This window comes from Clytia hemisphaerica, unplaced genomic scaffold (genome assembly GCF_902728285.1).
Source record: "Clytia hemisphaerica strain Z4C2 unplaced genomic scaffold, Clytia hemisphaerica genome assembly, whole genome shotgun sequence".
Taxonomy (NCBI): domain Eukaryota; kingdom Metazoa; phylum Cnidaria; class Hydrozoa; order Leptothecata; family Clytiidae; genus Clytia; species Clytia hemisphaerica.
In genome coordinates this window covers 21331-46820 of record NW_027104597.1, presented here as the reverse complement: position 1 = coordinate 46820, position 25490 = coordinate 21331, and the positions used below count along the sequence as shown (strand labels likewise).

Here is a 25490-nt window from a genome sequence, read left to right as displayed (position 1 = left end):
CTTCAACTTTACACCAAAAACAAGATTTTACTTCACATACGTCAGGATGATTTGCGCAAAGAACAAGAACAACAGTTTTAGTGAAAAAAACTGATGCGTTTTTAGTTTGTATCTATCATAATAATCTCACGCCTTTTTTTTCAAAAAGGTCATTTCATGTATCTATAATATCAAAACAATAATTCATTGTTTTTCAAAATAATGAAGAAAATGTCAAAATCTTGCAAAATTCTTATAAAACGGCATTAACAAAAAAACGACTAGTATAACTGACCGCGGCTAAAAGACGTCAAATAGGGATATCTATATTAAAGTATTCAGACTCGATGACATTGACTTGCCTTTGTAAAAGAAACGTTTTATTTGATAAAAATTTGATTCCCCTAACATCGAACATCGAAGTAGAATCTTTGAAACACTCAAAGAAATATTTCAACGTTAAAAGCATACGTTACGTAATCAGGCACATGGTTACGTAATGATATTGTAAATTTCATAATGGCTGTGCACACAAAAAATTGACGATTGCTTTTTTCAAATATACATCGTACGGTAATCTTGATAAGTTTCATAAAAACAGTTATATTTGATTAGCCGCTAATTATTGATAATCACTGATTAATCTTAAAATTTCGGTCAGTTTTTAAAGGTCAAGTAAAAACAACAAGAAACAAGCAAAAATTGCTTTCTAGGGATACAAAACTCACACTAGTCGCATCCCTGTCTCAAGCTTGATCCGCCCTACTCAGTGAAGTCTTTTGCCCTAATAAATATATCACTGGCTTTTGAGAGATTCAACAGGCGTTGAAGAGCGATGACTCAGTGATTTTAAGTGCGTAAGTACCTGAAACCAGGGGTTCCAGTTCGAATTACCACCCCTTCCAATGTTCTGTTCAGTTCGTAGTGAACCAAGCCGGCTGGCCGTGGACCCCATTAAAATAATCAAAAGACTTTTATTGAACATGGATTTCGATTAATGGCAGTACAAAGCAATCTATGTGTACCGTCGTTCGGCTACTGGGCTATCCACATAAAATTATCTACCATCGAGGCAAAAGATTCAATCTCAAATTTGGTAATTGAGAAAATTGAGATTTTTTTTTTGCAAACTTTAAGAAACTGAAATTAACCCTTTTCTTTTTGTGGGAAAGATCCTATCTACAAAAGAAAAGGGCTAATCTTAATACATCATATTAGCAAAGCAAAAAATCTAAGTTTTCTCAGACTCGAATTTTGAGATTGAACTTTTTGCCTCGATGGCAGCGATATAGATTCCATTTACATGAAAAGCGTATTGTAATAAAATGACAGAACTTACATGTTCACCGCATATGAGTTTTACAATCCTGTGACAACGTTTGTGTACAGTGTACTTGCAGTTCATACATTTAACACCCTATAAGTAAATGAATTATAAAAAATTACTGTATACAATCTCTTGAGATAACCAACTCGATCTTAGGCTGTTTGTAATGGATGCATGATCCTTAAACTTTACTCGGGTTAACTTTCGCGAGATTCAATTTGGCGAGTCAGCGATTTCGCGTGATTTCGTAAGATTTATTTTCGCGAAAAAGGCGAAAATTTACGATAACGCGAAATCAAATCTCGAAAAAATCTATCCTATTAAAGATTTTACATAAAATTTCATTTACATTTTATATACCTTAGGTTTTCTAGACGTCTGCGTGTCAAACTAATTCGACCCTAATTTTTCTTGAACATGAATTAGGAGTGATGGCAGTACTAAGTAACCTCTATATAACGTCGTTCGGCGAAGATTCACTAAGATTCCACTCGCTTTTCCGGTATAACCGTCTGAAATTAGCAAAGGCTTGTTTCCTTGGTGTCAAATTAAAAGACTGCCGTACTTTCTGAAGCTAATTTCTCTGTTGTCCAGGATTTTTTCGATAGGCCAAATAGTCAATGAAATTTTAGCCTGGTGAGTTGAATTAAAGAAAGCAAATATGGCGATAAATAAGGAGGTACAAAGTTCCTCAGAAATTTCCACAAAAAAATTGTGTATTATTTAAAGCAAATCAATGTTTGGTTAATGTTCGATCGCATTCTAATCGAATTCGTGTAAACTCTAGGAGCTAAACTTTTTACAAAAAACAGGGGTTCTGTTATCTTTTTCGAACAGTGTAATTAAAAGTTGGAAAGTGTTAAGTGTTGATGCATTGGTATTATTGGTATCATTGACTGTTTCGAAACGAAGAGAAGTCACAGTATGATTGTTTTTATTGAAACGATAAGCATATTGAACTTATAATGCCTTTGTTATTTTAAGTAATTAAAGAACTTTGCTAATTCCCAAAACACTAAGCACAGTTTGGCTATGAAGTCATTATCGTAAAAAGATCGTAAAATGTGTTATGACTGAAAAACTGTTTTATCATCACTACCCCCGTTTTTATTAAAAATTTAGAGATTTGATGTTTCACAGAAAAGTGCTAGCAATACAAGGGGTATTTCGAGTCCCATATCTTCAGAAAGACTTTTCCGTTTGCCTTGAAATTTGACAACCTTCTTAATCTAAGGTTGAACTACCACTGGTGTAAAAATGAACGTTGTAGCATAAGTAGAAACAAGCAACATGCTGAATGGACCTACCTGATGATGAAAGCTAGATAATAAGGCAATAAGGAGAAAAATGAAAACAATCAGTCAGACGATATATAGCGTTTTGCAAAAATGCATAACACATTAAATCTTATCATTGATTGTTTATGGGGGGAAGAGGGAAGGGGAGTAGGGAAAATAGAAATAGAAAGTTCCGGTTGCAAAAATCAGTTTTATTGACAATTGAATCATGCTTAATGGTGGGATTTGTTATCAATAATGTTTTTGTGTGAAAAGACAAAGAAATAAGGAAAAAGCCAAATGAAAATCTGCAAAAACGGCGATTACCGGCATATTTCCGGCATTTTCAGCCGGAAAATAATTTTTCGCAAAAGACAAACTGGGTCATGTTTTGAGTATTGCGAATACGGATCTTTCTGCAAAAAATCAGAAAAAACTAAGGATGAAAATTCGAGAACATGTCAAAAAACTGGTTTTTCCGGCGAAAAAAATGTTTGTCACATTTTAGGTATTGTCATCTTGCATCAGTGTGCAAAATTTCATAAAAAGATATAAAGTACAGCTCGAGAAATTCAAGAAATACTGTCTTTCCGGCGAAAATAGGTTGTTCCGGCGATTTTTGAATAGTTCCGGTTTCAAAAATCAATTTTTTTGAAAATTGAAACATGCTTGATGGTGGGCATTGCTATTAATAATGTTTTGAAAAAAAACAACCAATTGTTAGAAAAAAATCCAATGAAAATCCAGAAAAACGGCGATTTCCGGCATATTTCCGGCATTTTCGACCGGAAAAAAATTTTTCTCAAAAATTGGACTCGGCCATGTTTTGGGCATTGTTAAAGGACCTCCACCGGGGTACCCGGAGGTAGGTCCAAAAAAGCTCAATTTTTGCAATCGCAAATTTAACCGCTAAAAATCGCAAATTTTTCAACCAAAAATACATTCAAATTATAGCGCTTTTGATTCTCTAAAACAAGCAAAAAAAATTTTCGAAATTATATCGGACTATCAAAAGTTACAGGCATTCTTGTTTCCACTGTCAATTATATCTGGATACACTTTAGAAGCAAAAACTAAAACACAGATAGGCAGAGTCTCTTTCTCCTTAACTCTATGGTCCTTTCAGTTCTTATAAACCTTACTCCATAACTCTAAATTTCCTTAACTCGAACAAATTTGTGTTCCTGGTGCGTGTTTGAGTTACGAGTATTTTGTTGAGTTTTGGATCCTAATCCATTTCGAAGTCGCGCAAGAAGAGATACGAAGAGAAGGGGAAAAGAGAGCAGTCTTTTACAAAAAATATGGTTTTGCAAAAAATATATAACTCTCCTCAAGCCTATATAGAGAGAGAAAAAGAATAACTTAATCTATCAAAAAAATATAAGATTCTTCTTCTATCTTATTTTTCCACATCTTTCTTCAATCAGATAAAGTTTTCGCTGAAGAAGATGTTACTAAAGTTAACTATTAGAAAAGTTTCCATTTTTTAAGATAACTTAAAAGAGATTGTAAGTTTGGTTCAAGTGACCTTTACAACAAGAAACTGCCAGAAAAGTCAGCGTGTTTTCAGTAACACCTTGAACCCTGAACCCAAACATTTTGGGGTGCATGAAAATCTTAAGTTATCTCTAGTTTAGACAGCACACTTTTCGCCCTGTCTATTCTAATTGTGATTTAAAATAAACTTGGCTGTCTATATAGTCTATGCGTTGCCCTCTTCTTAGCGACGTTAATGCAATGACTTCTTTTAATGTTTTCTAGGAAAGATTTAAACTACTCTTTAGGACCGGTCTCCACTTGCGCGCGCTGCGATCGCACTTTTTTCGAACAAAGCTATCACGCTATTGGTCAAAAGAAAAATGAAGCAACATTTTTATGACGTAATCTTTTTTCCAAGCAAAAAAGGTTGAAGCCGAAAAGTGCAATTGCAGCGCGCGCAAGTTGAGACCGGCCTTTAGAAAAAGTACGATAGAAGGTCGGGCGCTCTAAACTTTTTTGCCAAAGAGGTGCCTTCCTCTTCTGGTACAAAAAAAAAGGTTAGGGGAAACTTATATTGTTTAAAATGAATTTCACGTACCTGTCGACCAAGTCCCCAAATGATATCTCTACAAATGGGACATACTGTCATCTAAAGATGGAAAACAAAAAGTAATTAAATTTACATTAAATTCTCATAATCCAATCCCATGCAGAGAAATTCAGGGAAGCATTTGCGCAAACCAATGGTATAAATTGACTAGCGTACTTACCTATAACAATCAAAAGTGCCAAAATCACAAAAAAGTGGCTATAGCGCACATTATTCAAATTTTTCGATTTTGGTGCTTTTGGATTGTTAAAGTCTGAACTTTTGGATTGTTATAGGTAATACGGTAATGTAAAACCATTTATCATGAGTTTTGCTATTTGCTTATTTCAATAAAGTAAATGTCATATCACGATTTTGAAAAATATTTAGGTCAAAAGATGCACAAGGTATAAAAAGGCACGTCTAAAGAGTTATAAAGAAAACACTTACTTTACCAAACCTTCTGGCAACAAAAGAATGACCATTGAACTGATAAATCTTCCGCCATCTTCGAGCTCCACGACGATAAAGACCTGTCGATTAAAATAAGAAAATAAAATTATTTGTACTAACAATCGTATATTTTGGAGTACAATCGACGATGACCAATAAGATTTGTGTAAAATCATGCTATCTTGACAATTATAAATATAACCAACGCTTTTAAATAAAAAATTTGACAAAAATAGAAAGCCAACGTAGCTAGACTCTAAAGCTCCATCAATTAAGAAAACACAAGACTATTTTAAAAGCTCAAAAATACATATAATATTGGAGATTTTATAGGATAATTTGAATGAGGCGAACATAAAGGGCTACATACACTACACAATATATATAGTATAATGCTGAATGCCGGCAATATATTAAAAAGGTGTCCGCAATATATTGTCAGCTCGATTTGCAATATTCCAACAATATATGGGCATTGTTTACAGAAAAAAAATATTCCTTTTTATAATAGATCACCTGTTGTTAACTCTGTACATTCTGGTCCGAAAACTATATTGTCGAATAATGCTCACCAATAAATTGTGTAGTCTAAGTAGCCCTTAAAAGTTAATTTCAGTTCTGCGAAAACGTACTGAGAAATATTCGAAACGTATCACTTGCTTGATATTTTATCAAAACTAAAACAGACATCTTCACTGGCAGACTTGCTTTCTTCAAGACAAAAATTTCTAACTATATTACAGTAAACAAAACAGAGTTGAAAACAGAAAATTCAAAACAGAAAATCCTGTTCAGCTTAACCTTTTCAACCAAGATTTAATAGATCTCTTGACGAATATAGAAAAATTTCAAAATAAAAAAGGAATAAATTATATGAGATAATAGATTTTGGAATACTAACTTCAAAAACTAACCAATAAAACTAGTCTAAAATTGTCTAAAACAACATTAAAATTCACACAAAAATCGAACGAGATGACTGATTGGGAACTTAAAACCAGAATATATTAAGTGTGAAATAACCACACAACTCGATCTCTTATAAGAAAAACAATAAACAATTACGTCATCACAAGTATATGACTAATATTAAGTCGACTACACTCATTCTTTTCTTCAGAATTTTCGTTGAAGTTAGGTTATCCTGTTATCTTTAGTACTTAAAGCACGTTCTTAATCCTGTTCTTATTTTTAGGGCAGAGTTGAAAAAATTCTAGGCTTAATACTAGTTTTTAGTACTTTTTTAACCCTTAAACTGTAATAACATTCACCTAGCTCATACTCAGTTTTGTTATTGAATCGTAATAGGGGGCCAAGCCTGGGGTCCCGTGACATCTTTTTTATGACATAGCCATTTTTAGTCTATTCCAAAGAACAGTATATAACAAGATATTTTTGAGAGGGAGGAAATAAAAACTGAAAGGGAAAATATGGGGTAGGAGAATAGCTGATTTTCAAAAGTCAAAATAAACGAAAAAGACTGGTACCATCTGAAAGAGCATGGAATTCTGAGCATAAAAATGTATCACAAAAACTCTCTGACTAAAACAAAGAAATACAGCCGATGGAAGTTCAAAAACATACCGACGTCAGTACGATCAAGACAAGATTTGACGTCAAATCACAGTAGAGCTGACAGTTAGTTAGTCTGTTAGTTCTATTTTCCCTTGCAGTTTTGCCTATGGCGTCCCTATTTTGGTTACAAAAAGTTTTCTCGGGCCTAATCCGCGTCCTCCCTCTCAAAAATATCGTGTATTATTATCCGACGCGAGTAAATAGCGACATTTGATTGGCTTCTTTGCTGTCCAATATTTTTGAATATATAGCTTCCATGGGGGCTATATATTTCAAAAATTGACGTCACACAACGAGTTCAATGACAATTGAGCATCTTCTTTTTGACGTTACGTCACAAAATAAAAATAAGACTTTTGAATAAAAAACTACCAAGAAACCAGATTTACGAGCTTATAAATTGGAATTATGTTTGAAAACGAGAAATATTTTAGCGATGAACGGATAATAAACCATTTATTTGGACGCAGTCTCATCCAATATGAAAAATATTGGGCTACGAGAAAAGATATTGAACTCGGCGCACGCCCAATATTTTTGCATATTGGATTCGACTTTGTCCAATAACTGCTTAATATACTGTTCTTTGGAATAGACTAAAAATGGCTAGGTCGTAAAAAAGATGTCACGGAACTTAAAATTCGTTATAGTATAATGAAGGTAATAATAATTCTACTCAAAAAGAACTTTTTGTCTGAGAAACTAATATTTATATACTGTATTTCTGTATAATTTCGCAGGTCTTATAATAATAACTTTTTGTGATCGTATACATCTTGGGCCATTTTTACATTGATATACCATTTACCATTCTTATAAAAAACATGCTAACTTACGGTCCTCTCCTTCCATTAACATCCCTGGTTGCTTTGGTGTTCCTTTGAAGACTAAAATTGAAAAAATAGATTGTGTGAAACTATTGGTTGCTGTGTTTTGAAGCAAGTTAGTATCAATTACTTGCTCAACTATTTTGAAGTCATTTCATACTAGTTCAGAGTGTCAGGCCTGATGTACATAACTGTTTTTTAAATAAGTTTTCATTTCACTTTTACAGATGCCTGATTGCAAAAAACCTCAGTGCAACTCGTTTTGACGCTTCCAATCAGATTTGATAGCTTTTCAATTAAAAACGAGAATGTTAAACAAAGAGAAAAGGGTTAAAGTGGAAGGAAGATTAAAATAAATGTTAGAACCTTGACTATTTCATAATGACACAATTTAAGACCTAAAACTTTTTGCTTTCCAAGCACAAATCAAAAGAACACAGAGGATACTTGACACATAATGGTTTTGGAATATCTCAGGGAAGTTTATTCATATTTTTCACAGATTATAACATATCATGATGGCAAATTATCAACAAATTGATGTAAAATTTGTATTGAGTGAGTAAGAACCTAGGGGTAGGGAACTAGGGTTGGAGAAAGCGGGGTATATGCAGACCAACCCTTAAGCTTTCTTCACATGTAGGTAAAATCTTACTTAAGACTTTGAAGGGTGGGGAATTTCCCTAAGCTTACGTAGTGTTTTTAAAGGCCTTAATGTAGAGTTTGTTTACGTTCAAAAAGTTTTTCCCCGACATTATGTAGAGTTTTTTTTTATCAAGAGGGTCTTACGTGACTTTTCCTTCCGTTCAAAACTTTTTGAACGTAAGCAAACTCTACATAAGGCCTTAAAACACTACGTAAGCTTAGGGAAATTCCCCACCCTTCAAGGTCTAAAGTAAAATTTTACCTACATGTGAAGAAAGCTTTAAAGAGACTTAATTTAATTGCAAAATCTTACACTAAGTCGATGAAAAAGTGACCCTTGAATAGACAATTACTTCCAATTTTCCTACCCTTAAAAATCTTTGACTTTGCATGGTTGACATACAACCAACCGTACCCAGCACCTATTTTTGCCTTACACAGTGTAGTCCCCCCACAACGAAAAAAACACAAAAATAACCATTAATGACGAGTTGTGATTCAGCATTGATATGGTACAATCTGACAGCTTCGTCAAGTTCCACTTGTTTTGATAAGGTGCAAGGATCGCCTAAGTTTTAAAGAATAAGAAGAGATTAAATGAAAATCTTTTTGGTATTAATTGTCATTGATTATGAACATATTTCATAATTCTATTCTTACTTAAATATGAGTTACTCAATCATTTTTTAAACAATAAGTAGCAACGAATTGAGTCAACAACAACAGGATAGACCGATAATATTAAAATGGCTAGTAAATAGACTAGTAACCTAAAACTAAACTAGTAACCTAAAAATCAAATCCTTATATTGATATTATAAATAGACCCGAGGTTACTGATAAAACTTAAAACTTATTTACCCCCCTCAAAGGAATGTAAATACGGCATAATTTTCCTGTGTTGACGAAATTTATTTTTAATTTGATTTGATGTAAGGGGAGATCTTTTAGGAGATTATGAGGCCTATATTCTATAAATTGAATATAGTACAAAACTTCACGTTAAATTATTATGCCAGGCAATATTTTAGAAAGGCAAGCAGAGGCAAGGCAGTATCCGTTGGTGGCCAAAAAGGGTTTTTACAGTATTTTTCCACTAAAAAGGCTGTTTTTACCAATATTTTAGTAATTTCTGGAGGGGCAGCGTTCGATAACCGGATGCTTAAAGGGCATGAGAAATGTATACCTTCTTCATCAATCCACTTCATAGTAAATGGATCTTCACTGTTGAATTTACATAAATCTCTCAAGTCATCACACAAGTCATCAAATGCAATGTTTGGGTCCATTACTAAACACATCACATCTCTAAAAGACAGTTCAATGGTTATAAGTTGCTGAGTGTAAGTAAGTTTGAGGCAAAAAAGGATATAATACCGGGTGCACCAAAAAAAGTATACAGGTTTGTCGAGATATTGTGAGCTTCAGGATTTAAATATTTTGTTCATTTTTTTTATCGTATAGAAAATATATTATCTAACTTGAATTTTGAGCTATCATACATTAGGTTTGAAAAAGTAGTTCAAAAGTTATTTTTAAAAAACTAACTTTTTTTTAATGGCAAAAATTTCAAAAAATCATCAAAAACAGCGAGAAAAACTTTTCTCTTGACACTTACCTTTTTTACACATAAAAATACCAAAAAATGCAACTATGTTCATCAAAACTCATTTCAGAATTTAACAAGCTAGATGCTGAATGGACCTACCTGATGATGAAAGTTAGATAGCAATGCGAGGAGAAAAAAATCAGTCAGAAAATATAGCGTGTAGCGAAAATGCATAACGCAATAAATTCATCATTGATTGTTGATAAGGGGAGAGGGAAGGGTTGCAGGGAAAAACTAAATAGAAAGTTCTGGTCGCAAAAATCAGTTTTATTGACAATTGAATCATGCTTGATGGTGAGCATTTTTATCAATAATGTTTTTGTGTCAAAAACATAGAAATACAAGGAAAAAAATCTAATGAAAATCTGCAAAAACGGCAATTTTCCGGCATTTTCAAGCGGAAAAAAAAAATTCTCAAAAATCGAACTCAGCCATGTTTTGAGCATTGCGAATACGCATCTTTCTGCAAAAAAATCAGAAAAAACTAAAGATGAAAATTCCAGAAAATGTAAAAGAACCGGTTTTTCCGGCATATTTCCGGCATTTTCGGCTGGAAAAAATGTTTTTTAAAAATCGGGCTCTGTCACATTTAGGGCATTACCATTTTGCATCTTTGTGCCAAAAATCAGGAAAAACTAAACTTCTCGAGAAAAGTTGGTAACGAACTAACGAACTAACGAACAGACAAACCTCAGTTAATTTATAGTACCTCCTGGTAGGTCCAAAAAAAGGTAAAGCAAGCTATTCCCATGTGGGATAATATTTTTGGAAAGGCTGACAAAAAGTTTTGGAAATCTCCAAGAGAGGTTTTGATGTTATGTGTGTGCTATGTGAGAAAACTTTTTAAAAAATAGATCACCATTCCTCGACTAGTTGCTCAAAGAACTTGGGTCTGCATTGAGTTTGCTTGTGTTGGAAATGTTCAGGACGGGCAAATAAGATGGAGAAACTGTTGTCAAAATATAAATAAGAAAAAAAACAAAACAAAAACAATAAATTGGTCTTATTTATAGCGTGATTGCAAACCTGTGTACTTTTTTTGGTGCACCCGGTATATTTTTGATTTTTTAATACTATATAGTCTGGGGGGCAAACTGTCCCTGCCATAGCACATTTGGCAATAATCTCATTGAAAAATGTTAGAAGGGGGTAACCTTTCAGATTATCAAAATAGAATTTATTTATATACATATAGAGCTTAAGACAAGGTGCACAAATTGTTAAAACCAGAATGAATAGAACAGAATTAACTTACCCGTTAAAAGCTGCGCGTAATGGTATACCCTCCATGGTATAAGAAGTATCAAGAGCCAAAACCAAAGAATTCTATGATTTGATATTTTTACACTACACTATGAAAAAATTTTAATACTTTAAATGCAATTTTTTTAGTGTTAGTTTGTAGGTTTTTGAGCACTTTCTTAGGCTGCATGCATCCCCTAATGTTTCGATTTAGGGGATACTAATTGGATATAAAATTCCCACCTGAGAATTACCCCAAAATAAATGGGGTAAGCTGTTCATCAAAATTAACCAGCTCATTTTTTATCTTTCTTCTTCTTCATTTTCAATGAAGCACTCAAGTCTACTTAGTTAAGCACGTATAAAATATTCTTATAATTTTTTATATTCACAGAAACACTGTTCATAAGGCGCTGTAGTGGAGTGCATGATGCAACTTGCGCAACAACTAACTCGCCTTCTGTTGCAAGAGACCATTTATTTTGGTGTTACCACCCTGGTGTCTCTGTCTTTCTCTGTCCACCATTTTAATGGCCTTAACAATAGATCAAAACAGCTCACTCATCTTGAAACATAATTTGTTTTGGTCTCCAGCATTGGGAAGTAGCAGTATTTTTGGTTGTGTCATTTACTATTGCTAGCTGATAGAATGGCAGGATCTTGGATGGTTTCCCTAACTGGTGATTGGCTTTAACAAATTCACATTCTACAAAAGTTTTGTCCAAAATATCCATTCAGTACTAACTTTTAAGGAGACTAAACTAAAACTGCTATATCAGGATTAGAAACTAGGCTAGACTTACCTCTTTTCTTTTCTCTGCCAGTCTCTGCTGATTTCCTCACAGTACTTTTACTTGGATAGTAAAACAAATCTTTTAATGTAATTACTTTCATCGGTTAACAGTAAATTTTCACGAAAAATATTTCGCGATGGCGGTACGCCCAATCGCCCCACCCAACAGGAAAGTTCCAATTTTTATTATTGGGAAATATTTATCACTGATATAATAGTTTTTATCATTTGATAAATTTCACTGATTATAGTTTTTATCATTTATCGCATGAGTATTCAGTATTCTATTAGGGCGGTCGGAAGTCACGTATTTTCCCGCCTTATTCCATCCACCATCGTTGAATTTTTGTCTATTTGCACCAACATTGAGTCTGTTCATACCCGCATTGATATTGTTAATCAAAACAAAAGTTAAAAAGACGCGATGAAGTCGCAACATTTCGAAGGAAACGACAGCAGGCTGGCCAATGAAAAGTTTTTTTTACTTAAGCCAATTCAAAACTGTACTTTTATTTAAGTTGCGAATTTGTGCGTGAAGGTGAAAGCTGGAGATTGTGGACGAAATCAGAGTGAAATTGGCTGAAAAGATTTTTGTCCCAATACTTGTTTTTTTATCGGTATGTAGTTGGAACCCCCCACTCCCTTATCGGCCCAATGCCGATAAAAAATTTGAAAGTTTTTTGTCCACGATCCCTTAATAGAAAAGAATTTACTTACCTTTGCATTGCAAAAAACAAGAAGTCTTAACTTTCTTCGTTCATTCGAAATCTTTGATTTTCAGAGCTAAGGTAGCCCTGATTGTTGTGAACAAGATCACGGCACCCAAATTTCGAAAAACCATGGTTACTTTTGTTAAGATTACAATGAAGCAAATCGGTTCCATAACAAACGATTTTTTGAGCTTGAAAGATGGTAGATCAAGCTTACTTTTGAAATCTTGCGATCAGGGGTCTGGTTCCCACATTGTCGTTGAGCAAATTTGAATCATCTGAGGATGATTATGCGAATATTCTGATTGGTCGGTCCAAGCAAATCAGAGATCTGAATGGTGGCGCGGGTATAAAAAATTATGCGAGCCGACTTGAAAGTGTCCGCCTAAGTATTTGGATGGACCGCGCAGGCGATCAGCAAAGCGCGTACACGCTGCTTTGCAAATCTCCCTGATTTTTCTTTTTCGAAGCAAATAACAATAGAATACCTAATTATCTCTGGGTGTTTGACCACACATCTAAATAAAAATAACAATAATGGTAGGGAAGAAGTGGGAAGATCAAAACATGGGAAGTTTTAGATGTTTTGGTTGTTTTCTTTTCAATTACTTGCTTAGATATTCTTGTTTTAATCTTCTCAATGACTTGGTTGCATTTGTCAACATTCCTGTTGTTTCTACATTATCTTACGTTTATATTTTATAGAGTAGTACATTGACACTTTGGTGGGTTTTACACTATCAATCACTCGATCCGTATCATTTCTTTCATGGTAGCAGACGTTGGTTGTGATGGCAAGTAGTGGTTTTCTAAACCCACCTCAGTGGGACGAAGAAAACAAGGAGTTTTCTTTATGGTTACGTGAAGTGAAAGCCTGGAAAGAGGCTACTGCAGGAGTTGCAGGACTTAAAAATGTTCATGGTTTACAACTGGCATTACACTTACCGAACAATAGTGAAATTCGTCGCCAGGTTTTTGACACCTTTGATACTAATGAAATGAAAGGAGATAATGGCTGGGAGAGAGTCATTGAATTGATTGAGACTTACTATAGTAAGGATGATAATACTTCCGCATTTGAAACATGGAAGGAATTTCGAACTCTTTCTCGGAAAGAAGGACAGACAATTGAACAATATATAATGCACTATGAAAAGTACAAAGTTCGAATGGAAAGATACAACATGAACCTGGGTGATAGAATTCATGGCCTGAATCTTCTTTGTGGGGCCAATCTAAATGACTCTGACCTAAGATTAGCTATGAGAGAGGTTGACGGTGACCAACCAAATGAGATGTATAAACAAGCTAAGAAAGCACTAAAGAAATATTTTGGGTTATCTGCCGTTTCGAGTAACCAACCGCAACCGGAGCAATCTGCAGCTGTAAATGTTAAAACAGAAACATTGTTTACATCCGTTGAAGAATATGAATCGTATGTGGCATGGAAACAATATCGATCAAAGGATAAACCGCCACCAAACAACCGATATACCCCACGCTCCCCAATTCGCACTAATCCACTAAACTCGGATGGTAGACCGTTAACATGTCGTATCTGCCGATCCATCGCACATTTTGCAAGAGATTGCCCGCATCGTGAAAAGAAGAAAAATCGAGACAATTCTTCAGATGAAAACCATACATTTGTTGCATCCATGAGTAAAACCGAGAACGACAACATCATTGAATGTCGATCTGCTGACACATCTGCTGGAGGAGCTTTGAATTACATGATCCTAGACACAGGTTGCCCACAGAATGTTGCAGGATCTGTATGGACTGATTGCTTTCTTGATTCAATGAGTGACAGTATGCGTAAAAAGGTCACTGAACAGAGTAGTAGTAATAAATTCAAATTTGGTGGTGGACGAGTTTTTAAATCGATAAAGAAAATCAAAGCACCTATCATGATTTCAAATCAAATAACATTCATCGAATTTGATGTTGTTGAAACCGATCTTCCACTACTTCTTGGGAAACACAACATGAAAGAGTGGAACGTTTTGATAAATACAGGTGATGACACTGCAGAAATTACAATAAATTCGGTTAAGAACAATGTAGAGCTGTTTAATGCTCCGTCTGGTCACTGGTGTATTAATATTCAACCTGGATTTCCCGTTGAAGTAGTTGATGTTATGTTTTCCGTCAAAGAAATGTCCAGAGAGCAAAAAACGCATGCAGCCAAACAAATTCATCGACAGTTTTGCCATCCAACTTTCGAATTTATGAAAAAAGTCTTGAGTGGCTTGAATGATCCTGACAAGGAATTTTTTGAACATCCTTGAAAATTACACCAAGAACTGTGAAGTGTGTAAACGCTACAAACCATCGATTCCAAAACCAGCTGTCGGTAATTTGTTTACTCCCGATAAAATGAAATTTAATGAAGTTGTCAGCATTGATCTCAAAGAAAGAAACGGTAAACATATACTATACCTCATTGATATGGTAACGCGTTACACTCGAGCAGATTTCGTCAAATCAAAGGAAAAGCATGTTGTTATTTCAAAAATTATTGAACTATGGTTACCAATTTTTGGAGCTGCAAATACATTTCATATGGATAACGGGGGAGAATTTGCAAATGATGAAATGAGAGAACTTGGAAATCAATTTGGCATATCGATCAAACATACCGCAGCATACAGCCCGTGGGCTAACGGTCTTAACGAGAGAAATCATTGCACCATAGACATTATGATGGAGAAAATGCTAGAGGACAATCCAAAGCTCTCGGAATCTCTTGCCCTGCAATATGCCACATCCATCCGTAACACGTGCATGTTTGTACATGGTTTTACCCCAGCACAGCTCGCCATTGGACAAAACCCAAGATTACCATCAGCACTCCATGACGATTTGCCTGCTCTGGAAGGAGTCACAACTAGTCCAAACATTGCTACCCATCTAAATGCTATTGCTTCTGCTCGGAAAGCTTTCATTCATGCCCAGACAAGCTCGAAACTCAGGAAAGCATTACAACATCCCATTCGTGAATATTGTGATCGTGTGTATCAATATGGTGATCATGTTTTTTATAAATTGCCCGATGACCGTAGATGGCAAGGACCTGCCACAGTAATTGGAGTAGACGGAAAGGTTGTTATGCTAAGACATGGAAGTGTTGTTCGTCGAGTACATCCATGTAGACTGCAGTATACAACAGAACCAAAGACTTCTGAGAAACATGAAAAAACTGAAATAAAAAACATGCAGACCCAAACTGATCCCGAAGCTCCAATCCCTGATGAAAGTATTGAAAATACTGCCGAAAAGCCAACTGAGGACGTGGTTCAAGATGCTGACGGACACAAAACTGCTCCAGTTATCATTGACCAAAATATGTTGCCAAAACGAAACCAGACCGTGTCATACAAATGTCCAGAAACCAATCAATGGAAAACCGTTAAAGTTCTAGGACCGGCTGGAAAGAAAGGAGGAGTCCATCAAAACTGGTTGAATGTCAGAAGTGACGAATCAACTTATTCGATCGATTGGAGTTTGGTGGACGAGTGGAAACTATCTAGCAATATCGATCCTTCCAAAGATGAGATTTGTGTTTCCGTAGCCTTTTCCGTTCCTGATGAATTCAGAGACGCTAAATTACAAGAACTTGAAAAGTGGAAAAAGTATGGAGCATACACTGAAGTTGATGATGTCGGCCAAGAAACATTGTCAGGCAGATGGGTTTGCACTCGTAAAACTGTTAATGGTGAAACATTCCCTAAAGCAAGGTTTGTTGTGAAAGGTTTTCAAGAGAAATCTTCAATCCCTGCTGACTCGCCAACTGGTAGCAAAGAAAGCAATCGCTTAATTCTTTCCATCGTGGCTAGTAAGAACTGGACGCTACAAACACTAGACATTAAAGCTGCGTTCTTACAAGGTAAAACCTATCGAACGTGATGTTTATATTGTCCCTCCAATCAAAACCAAAGGGAATAAACTGTGGAAGCTAGAAAAATGTGTTTACGGGCTAAACGATGCAGCCCGTATGTGGTATTTTGCAATTTGGGATGAATTGGAACGTCTCGGATGTAAGCGATCGTCCATCGATTATGGAATCTTTTACTGGAGAGACTCAAATGATAAACTTTCTGGTGTGATATTTGCCCATGTAGACGATTTTCTTTGGGCGGGTACACCTGAGTTCAAACAAATTATTGATAGTATCTGTAATCGTTTTGAAGTTAGTCACACAGCTTCAAAATCCTTCAAGTATGTCGGTGCCAATATGCAGCAAAACAGTGATGGCAGTATCACTCTTGACCAGCTAGACTATATTGAGAAAACTGAACCGATCGTGACGGAGAGGAATCGTCAAACCTTGAAGGATTCACCTTGTACCGTGTCTGAAGCCAACGAATACTGTAAATTAGTCGGTAAACTAAATTGGATTGCAACACAAACCCGTCCAGATATTTCATTTGATGTATCTCGCCTTAGTTCTTCAATGAAATCACCTACCGTCAATGACATTTTGAAAGCAAACAAAGTGTTACGAAAAGCCAAATCCAATCCTTTGAAAATCAAATTTCCAAGAATTAATCTCGAAAAGTGCTTCATTACTTGCTTCAGTGATGCTTCATTGGGAAATCTCCAAAACAGTCAAAGTTCAGGGGGATATATCGTCTTTCTTCACGATAATGAAGGGAATGCTGCACCGCTATCCTGGAGAAGTAAAACACTACGTCGAGTTGTTCGTAGCACACTGGCTGCTGAAACAAGTGCTATGGTGGATACCCTCGATACAGCTTTCTACCTTTCAACCGTCTTAACCGAAATCCTGGTGCCCAAAGGATTTAATACCATACCAATCCACGCATTGACGGACAATGAATCACTTTACCGAAATGCTCATTCTACGACAATGGCTGAAGAGCGTCGTTTACGTGTCGATATCGCGATCATCAAAGATATGTTGACAAAGAATGAAATTGAATCGTTAAAATGGTTGCCTAGTGAGTCCCAACTTGCTGACTCTCTTACAAAACAGGGAGCAGATGCGAAAAAGCTGTTGAATGTTTTGGAATCTGGAAAGTGTATTGTTTGAATGTTTTGATGGCTTGTTTTGATACTTGATGGTTTTGATGAAATTTACTTACAGTATTTGGATAATACTGGTGCTTATTGATAAAAGCATTATGAAAGTGTTTTCGGAGCATTTATAAAAATGCTGCCATAGGGGCATGTAAAAGTAGGCATGTCGCCATATGTTTTTGATAGAAGTTGGTTTGTCTGGCTTTGTTTTTGTTGTCATTGGTTTGCTTATAAGGACAGCTCTGGAGCTGCATTCTTTAGTTTATATTAGTATATTCTTTTGATATTATTTCTCTAGGACAAAAGAAAGAGTGGGAATGTCAACATTCCTGTTGTTTCTACATTATCTTACGTTTATATTTTATAGAGTAGTACATTGACACTTTGGTGGGTTTTACACTATCAATCACTCGATCCGTATCATTTCTTTCAGCATTGTGTAAAAAACTAAAGGTAAATCTTTATTTTGCTTCAATTCTTCTTTTATGTTTGCCAATTTTGTAGTGCTTTTCTCCAAAATTCACTTTGCACTTTCTGTCTAACAGACTTTCCACCACACTGTCTATATTTCATTTTTATGGTCAAGGCTGACATTCTAAATTGATTTATCACTACTGGAGTACCATCTTGAAATTATGCATGTCATTATGTGCATATATTTATTTGCAGCCATGGGATTCATGCAGGAAAATCTGTCAACAGGGGTTCACCTGATTTCTAGGTGAACCAAGCTCTATAATTTTAGAACTTTGTCTGGCTGAGGTAAAACTTATTTTTTCTAAAATTTTGAGCTTGGATATCCAGGCTACAGTACAAAGAGCTTAGACCTTCCTCTTTCATACTGTCCAATTATTTTTTGTGTATCTATATCTGTTCATTGTGAGGGAATTTAATGGTATAGTGACCCCCGTCTCTATGGCTTCGCACTACAGAAAAACACTCTCGCCCCAAACTTCCAGCGCAGATTTTTTTGTAAAACACTTTTGTTTTCAGTGCCGTGGACATGTTACAAGATGGCAGGAGGTTTTTGAACAGGAATCTTCAAAAAAATAGAACTTCAAAATGGAATATCTGAAAAACTACTAAAAGTTGAAAGATAAGTGACCTTTCATTTTTTTTTTGAGAATAAGCCGGCTTTTCATTAAACTTGGTTTGACATTTTGAAAATGATTTTGAAATTTCGACTGACCCTGCCCCCCTCCTAATTCTGTAACTTCCTTTTATAGGATGAACCATATTCATGTGGCTTTCAGCCTTGCACTCCATCGCAGAGGCTAATCAATTTTAATGACTTTTTTGACTAAATGACCAAGTTAAAATCTTTTAATTTATTTTATATTTGAGTATTTAAAAAAGGCATGTATTCAAATAATAAAGGTTTAAAATTTTTCTCTGGGCTAGCTAGTTAGTAAAATATCTCAAATAGGCTCTGTGATGGAGTGCAAGGCTGAAAGCGACATGAATATGGTTCATCCTATAAAAGTGAAGTGAAGGTGGTTTGAACCTATTGGAAAAACTCTTGTATATTGATCATTCCGACATTTTAAATTTTCCGGGGTTTTGTTGTTTGGAATAAATTGCTTAGGTCATGGTTGCTAGTACCGGCTTGTCACTGTGCCAGGTGCATACTTGGCGCCTTGGGCCCCGCAGGGTTGCTAGTAACGGCTCGAATTTCAGTCAGGTTAAACAGTCCGTCACAAACAGCGATATTTCGATCGCACGGGAAGCGCTTCAAAACACCAGCTTTTTTGGAGTTTTGTCTCGTTTACCCAAACGCTTCAATTTCGCGTAGGCTTTTAGGGGTCAAGACTAGAACCCCCAATACGAGACATTTACCTGACCGAAAAAAAATCATCATCATCAATTTTGTTAATTGACAGAATCGTTTACTCACTGGAAATACGCAACTTTTTGAAGTTTCATTATTTTTCGGTTGTGCTTCATTTGAAAAAAAACGAAGATGAAAAGTTACCTTCAATAATCCCGCTAGTAAAAGAAAGTATTCCGACTAGTCTACGAAAAATGCGCTTGCGCGGCGAATAGAATATCTCGCAAATTAATATATGCATAAACCTGACAGAATCCTTTCTTTTTTATGCTTAGGTGACGTCACCATCGATCCTGTCTTGACAATGGAGAACCAAATTTGGCAATGCATAATTATTACGAACAGCCGAGAAAGTTTGTGTGACGCAAAATTGCGTCAAAAACGCCCACTAAAAATTGAAACTAGGAATTTATTGAATATTTCACTAATGAAGTATCAAACTTTTTGTATTTTGTAATTATTATAAATTCATAATTTTTAAATACTATTTTTTGAAAGTCAAAGGACAATTAAAGTGAATTTAAGCTGATTAGGGAGATATTGGGTGGAGGGCGTTTTTCACGTTCCGAGATCGGAAATTAGACCAGAGTAAAAGACAGGGGCGTCTTAGTATGTAATATTAATTCATTATTATTATTTTCTTTTTTCGCGAATGAATGCAAAATGAATTTTTGATTTTAGAATTAAAGGAAATATAATGTACTATTTTATATTTGATTGTCAATGCCAAAAGATATTTCTTTACTTTACGATTAATCTGCTGTGTTGCCTCGCCATTTACCCCCGGATTGTTTTAGTAGGCACTTCGGTCACGTGAATAAAAACACGCGTATATGTTGAACCCGACTGTGGACTGACCGAAATTGCAATTACATAAATTATTGTGAAAGTGAACGCTTACGACGAAATTTGGGAAATCAAAAAGACAACCTTTGTGAGAATGTTGAGTTTTGTTTATATGGCAGTTTGTGATGGACTGTTAAAAAGGGGGCAATTTTACTCATATTATAATAACATTACCCCCGTCTTTTTTGACATTCTATAAGTATTTCCAAATTTTGTGCTCTGCTGTGCGAGTGTGGCTCAACGGATAGCGCGCTGGGTTTCTGATCAGAATCTCTTTCATTTGGTGGGTTTGAACCCCGGTCGGGTCGATATTTCAAGGTAAGTTAAAACACTTTAGAATAGTCAAAAAACATAGTAAATCAGTTAGAAAAGTCACCAGGGGGTCAGAAAGAAGCATCAGAGAAGATAGGCAGAAATAAAAAGTCAATGTCGGAATGATCAATAGACAAGGAGTTTTTTCCGAACCTGTTTGAACAAAATGTTTTTGAACCTGTTTGAACAAAATGTTTTTGGCATATTGATGTACTGCCTGGCGTGACTGCAAGGTCGTGTTATAGTCCCTGGGTTGTTTTTGTTTGGTTTTGTTTGTTTTTTTCTGTCTTACCTGTCATTCTTTTTTTGCAGTCACTTTATACCTTCAACTGCTCTAAACTTTTGGGACGATTGGTCAAAACATGATGGATGGGACTGTATTTTCACTTACTGTACTTAGGTTCGAAAAAAATTTTGGACATGTCTAGGGGTTGCAAAATTTTTTTCTGACTTTTGGAAAAATCCTCCACCCCCCTCTAATAGATACTTTATGACCACTCCCTAATAATTAGAGCTAGCCTCCCCTCCTCCTGCTCCTGATCCTGTCCTGCCCATGCCCCCATGGCATGCCATCATAAAACATAGAGAAAAAAACTACCAACTGAAGACAATCAACCATGTAAATAAAAATGAATGGATCATAAATCTTACACAAAATTTATTGAAGCATTGCCAACCTTCATTTGATTTCTTAAAAAATAATGAGAAGAAAAAGCACAACCACTCACACCTGAAAAATTCCACTTCGATCATCGACTCATCGACCGCCGGAGGCGGTTTCTTTCATAGTGGTACGCTAATCTCGTTTTGCCTTGGCTCATTACTTTGTCTACCATTTACTTTCGGCTTTTTTAACAAGATTACCCAGGTTTTTCTCTCTTTTTTTTCCTGAATGTCTTTTATTCGGAATTGAATAATCGAGACATGAAAAATGACTATCTTGTAATCTGTTTTCAATTAATAATCTAAAATGTACTGGAGATAACATGTAGGCGTTAATAATGTGCGCGCGCTCTCTCGCGAGCGTGATGCGTGATGGAAGGCGGTCGTTTCAGTGTGGTTTACATCCACACTGTGACCTAGTCAAGATTATTGTTTTGTTTTTCGAGTGCTCTAAACAAATCCGTGTAAAGTCTCACGAATTAACACGAATTCTGGCGCCTCCCTCACCGCCTTGCTTCTTCACCCGCGCCCCTGGTGGTGGTAACTTAAGTTTTTTTTCGGAATAGTCCAACTCTTTGGGATGAGTCGACTGCCGAAATTTGCGACGAGGCAACTTCTGATAGGCAACGACTCGACTTCCAAAAGATTCCGACTTACGAAATTCTAATGCGACCTGTGGCCTTCTAGTAGTGCGACGGGACGACTTCTAGTACGACGGGACGACTCGAAGGATCGAATTTTGGCGGCGATTTAACTTCATAGAAATGAAGCCACTATATTTCGCATCGAGAACGCGCGGCCTGCGTGGTTTTAACACAATCGCCAGAATGAGGGTAAAATCCATTACCAGATTTTGAAAAATATGTGGTAAACAAAGAAAATGCTAGATTTAACTAGTCATATTCTGAATGGCATATATTAAATTAAGGTTCTACACTTCTTATTCTTGCTTGAGGAGAAAGGTTAAAGATCTCTACTCTAGCCGCTTCGGGGCTTTAGTACTTCTAAGAAGGGCTAATCGGAAGCATTTAGTCCTTTCGGTTCAAATTTTGGTCGAATAAAGTAAAGATAATAATGTGGGAAAAATTGGTATATCAGTATCACAGCTTATGCGTGCATAACCTCGGATTTTGATGAGTCAACTCAGGCGACAGAATTTTACGAATGTTGAAGTGAAAGCTTATATTCACCCAACTGATGCACTATTAACAATGGAGTGAATGAATTGCAAGTTTCTTGGAAAATATCAATGTGACTTTTTATGATGATTTATAAGCGTTAGATGAACGCAGATGATGAACGAAATGAAAGAGATGAAGACGTTTCTCGGAAAATCTGAAGGGTTGCTATATGAACGCATGGAAAAGATTTGTCAATAATACAGTATTTCTCGGAATTTTGAATGTAGCGTTGAGTATCCGAACGTTCAATGATTTCAGTAAATTCTTAATATGCTCGCATATCATTTTCTAACGGAAGCACCCAAAATAGCCGGAATTTGACCTCTGCCTGTTACTGAAAATATAAACACGTCAAAATCTTCTACATGCCTTCTAGAATCAGATTTTCTCGAAAATAGTTTAAAAATCCTTAACATTCATATAACACCCCTGTCTCCATTGAATTTTAAACGGGGATAACAAGAAAGCCAATTATTTTCCCAGTGGGACTGAATGCAGGGTATTTCTGCCACTGTGGACGAAATTCTAGCCAAACATTCCAGTGAGGTGGAATCCCACCGGGTCCGTGACACAGAGGTATTACATATTGCTCGCCTTAACATCCAAGAGGCCTGTTAAAATACCCATCTTTTGCATAATGAAGGGCAGTTATTGCTTGTCGCTCGTATTCGGTGTTTTAATTACAAATTTATGTCATGGCTGTTGATGAGATTGTATACATATTTCTAATTTTCAGAAAATCAATTGAAATATAAAGTTCGTCGAAAAACACAACCATACGTGGCTAAGGTACATTCTTTGTTCCCAGAAAATGTCTCATGTATCAAGTGTAGGTTTCTTGGAAAAAATTCGACCACGCTACACCACAAGTCTTTTTCGGGAGGCTACTCAGTCCAATCACAATCTTGAAGCTTGAGGAAGAAGTCTACATCTAAATCCTTGATTCCACCCTTGACGTCTGATTTGTAATCTTGTTCAAATCTTAGGTATTTCGGTAGTAACTTCTCAATCCATCAGGCAACAAGTTCACTCTATGAAGAAAATGTCAGAGAAATGTTATGTATTATGATAGGGAGTGTTTAAAATGACAGTATCACTCAGATTAACTATTCGCAATACAAGCTTAATATGACGATATGACCAAAACTCTATTTGCATATTCTTTTAGAACCTTTGAAATATTTTACGTGTTGTCTCAATGACTTTCTTTAGAGGACTGTGTTAAACAAAATTAACAAAAGCACTAAATAGGCCTCGATTAGTCTCGATGACCTAAAACAATATAATACAATAAAAATATCACACTCCCACGCACGAGGGGAGGTCACGTTCGTCGATGAATTTGATTTTCACTTCTTGATTGTTCTTGTCATCACTTACTCGTGAGTGATGATACTCAAACGGAAATAGTTTATTGATAGGTCTTCGGAGAATTCCATTACCGTATTTGTTTACAACGACGAGTTCGGCTCCGCGAACTTTACCATCTCTTCCTCGTAACAATTTACTCACTCTACCTTTCCTCCAATCATTACGTTTAACATTTTCCTCATTGATTAAAACGATATCATTCTCGTTGATCATTTCGCTTGAGTTCTTTCGTGCAAGTTTCTTGTGTGATTCTCTCAACTCGAGTAAGTATTCTGTTTTCCAACGTTTCCAAGAGTGTTCAATTGCTTGCTTCGTGTTTTCTGACAACTCAAAACTGTCACTGTTGTCGTTTGTTGTATTTGTGTTACGTCCGAGACGTTTACCGTATAATAAATGATTCGGGGTGAGAGGTTCTTCTGTCAATTCGTCATAGATGAAGGTTAAAGGACGGTTGTTGATTGTTCGTTCAATTTCAATCAATAACGAAAGGAATTCATCGTACTTCAGCGTTTTGTTGTTCAAAGCTTTATTCAAACACGTTTTCACGGATTTCACAAGTCTCTCTGTAAACCCATTAAACCAAGGTGCTTTCTTGAGGCTAAACTTCCATCGAATTTGACAATTTGTAACAAAGTTTTGTACGTTTTCTGCAGTGAACGTTGAACCTTTGTCTGAAAAGATTTCTTCTGGGATTCCTCTGCGATTCATAAATCTCCTTAATACTTCAATGCACGACTCTCCACTGTAGTCTGTAGCAATGTCTAAATATACAGCCCGACTGGCTTGACATGTGATCAATGAAATCCTAGACTGGAGTCGTTTATAATGCATGTAATACTAATAATAAACACAAATAATGATACCGGATTTAGTTTGTATAAACGACTGGAAGAATCCGGTGTTCGAGCCTTATAGATACCGGGCCTAGCTACGCAGAAACTTGCGTAGCGAGAAAACAATTTATCAAGCAACAACAAACTCTCAAAATAAAATCAACTCAAATGAAACGTTTTTAACACACAAATCCACACACATTTTATTTTAAGAATTTTTTTTGAGCGGGAAAAAATTTTTTTTGCGATATTGACACTTTATTTTTGTTTGGAGTTAGTGCACAAAGGTTTCTAGACGACTAAAATTTACTTTTTTGCTTTATTTCTAATATGTCTGAATTAGTCGTCTAGCTTGCTAGACTAATGAAATCCATACCTTGAACTTTTCTTTCGTTTTATCGAATACATTATACACCAAATATGGACCGCAATAATCGATTCCAATGTTCTGGAAAGCGGCACCAACTTGTAGTCTAGACTTTGGTAAATCGTAAGATTCTGGATAACGATAAGCTTTACCACCATGTTTCTTGCAAATCGTACATTTGTAGATAAAATGACGGACGCGTTGACGCAATCTTGGAATTTGAAATTGGGATCGTACTTCGTTCAAAGTTTCACGTTGGCCATTATGCATTACCTTGTCGTGGGCTTGCTTGATCAACAAATCAACAAGTGGACTGTTCGTAGGTAACCATATTGGATGCTTTGCGTCAAAGGGAATTGGAGCATTGTTCAATCTTCCCTTCCATCTGTACACTTCCCCTCCAAGGAAAAGATTTTTCTTCATTTCGTCTGGAATACCTCTTTGGGCATCCAATAACCATTTCTTCTTGGCTGATAGTAAATCATCAGCATTCAAAATATTCTGTTTGTTCATTTGTTTCTTATTTATTTGTTTGTTGTTT

General features: G+C 35.8%; 1 protein-coding gene across 2 annotated transcripts in view; it reads right to left on the bottom strand.

Moving 5' to 3' along the window:
- The window catches only part of LOC136824066 (protein kinase C iota type-like), a 38643-nt gene extending 27515 nt beyond the window's left edge, over window positions 1-11128 (bottom strand). Inside the window, exons 1-7 of one of the 2 annotated variants that reach the window (XM_067080224.1) lie at window positions 11016-11128; window positions 9338-9459; window positions 8630-8719; window positions 7516-7566; window positions 5102-5184; window positions 4661-4711; window positions 1319-1396 (exon numbers count right to left, since the gene is read on the bottom strand). In XM_067080224.1, coding sequence (XP_066936325.1) covers window positions 1319-1396; window positions 4661-4711; window positions 5102-5184; window positions 7516-7566; window positions 8630-8719; window positions 9338-9459; window positions 11016-11050 — 510 coding nt within the window. In that variant the 5' untranslated portion in view covers window positions 11051-11128. Of the gene's footprint in view, window positions 1-1318; window positions 1397-4660; window positions 4712-5101; window positions 5185-5736; window positions 5824-7515; window positions 7567-8629; window positions 8720-9337; window positions 9460-11015 lie in introns of those variants that run through there. The other variant, XM_067080225.1, reaches the window with a different exon arrangement.
- Window positions 11129-25490: the final 14362 nt, after the last annotated feature.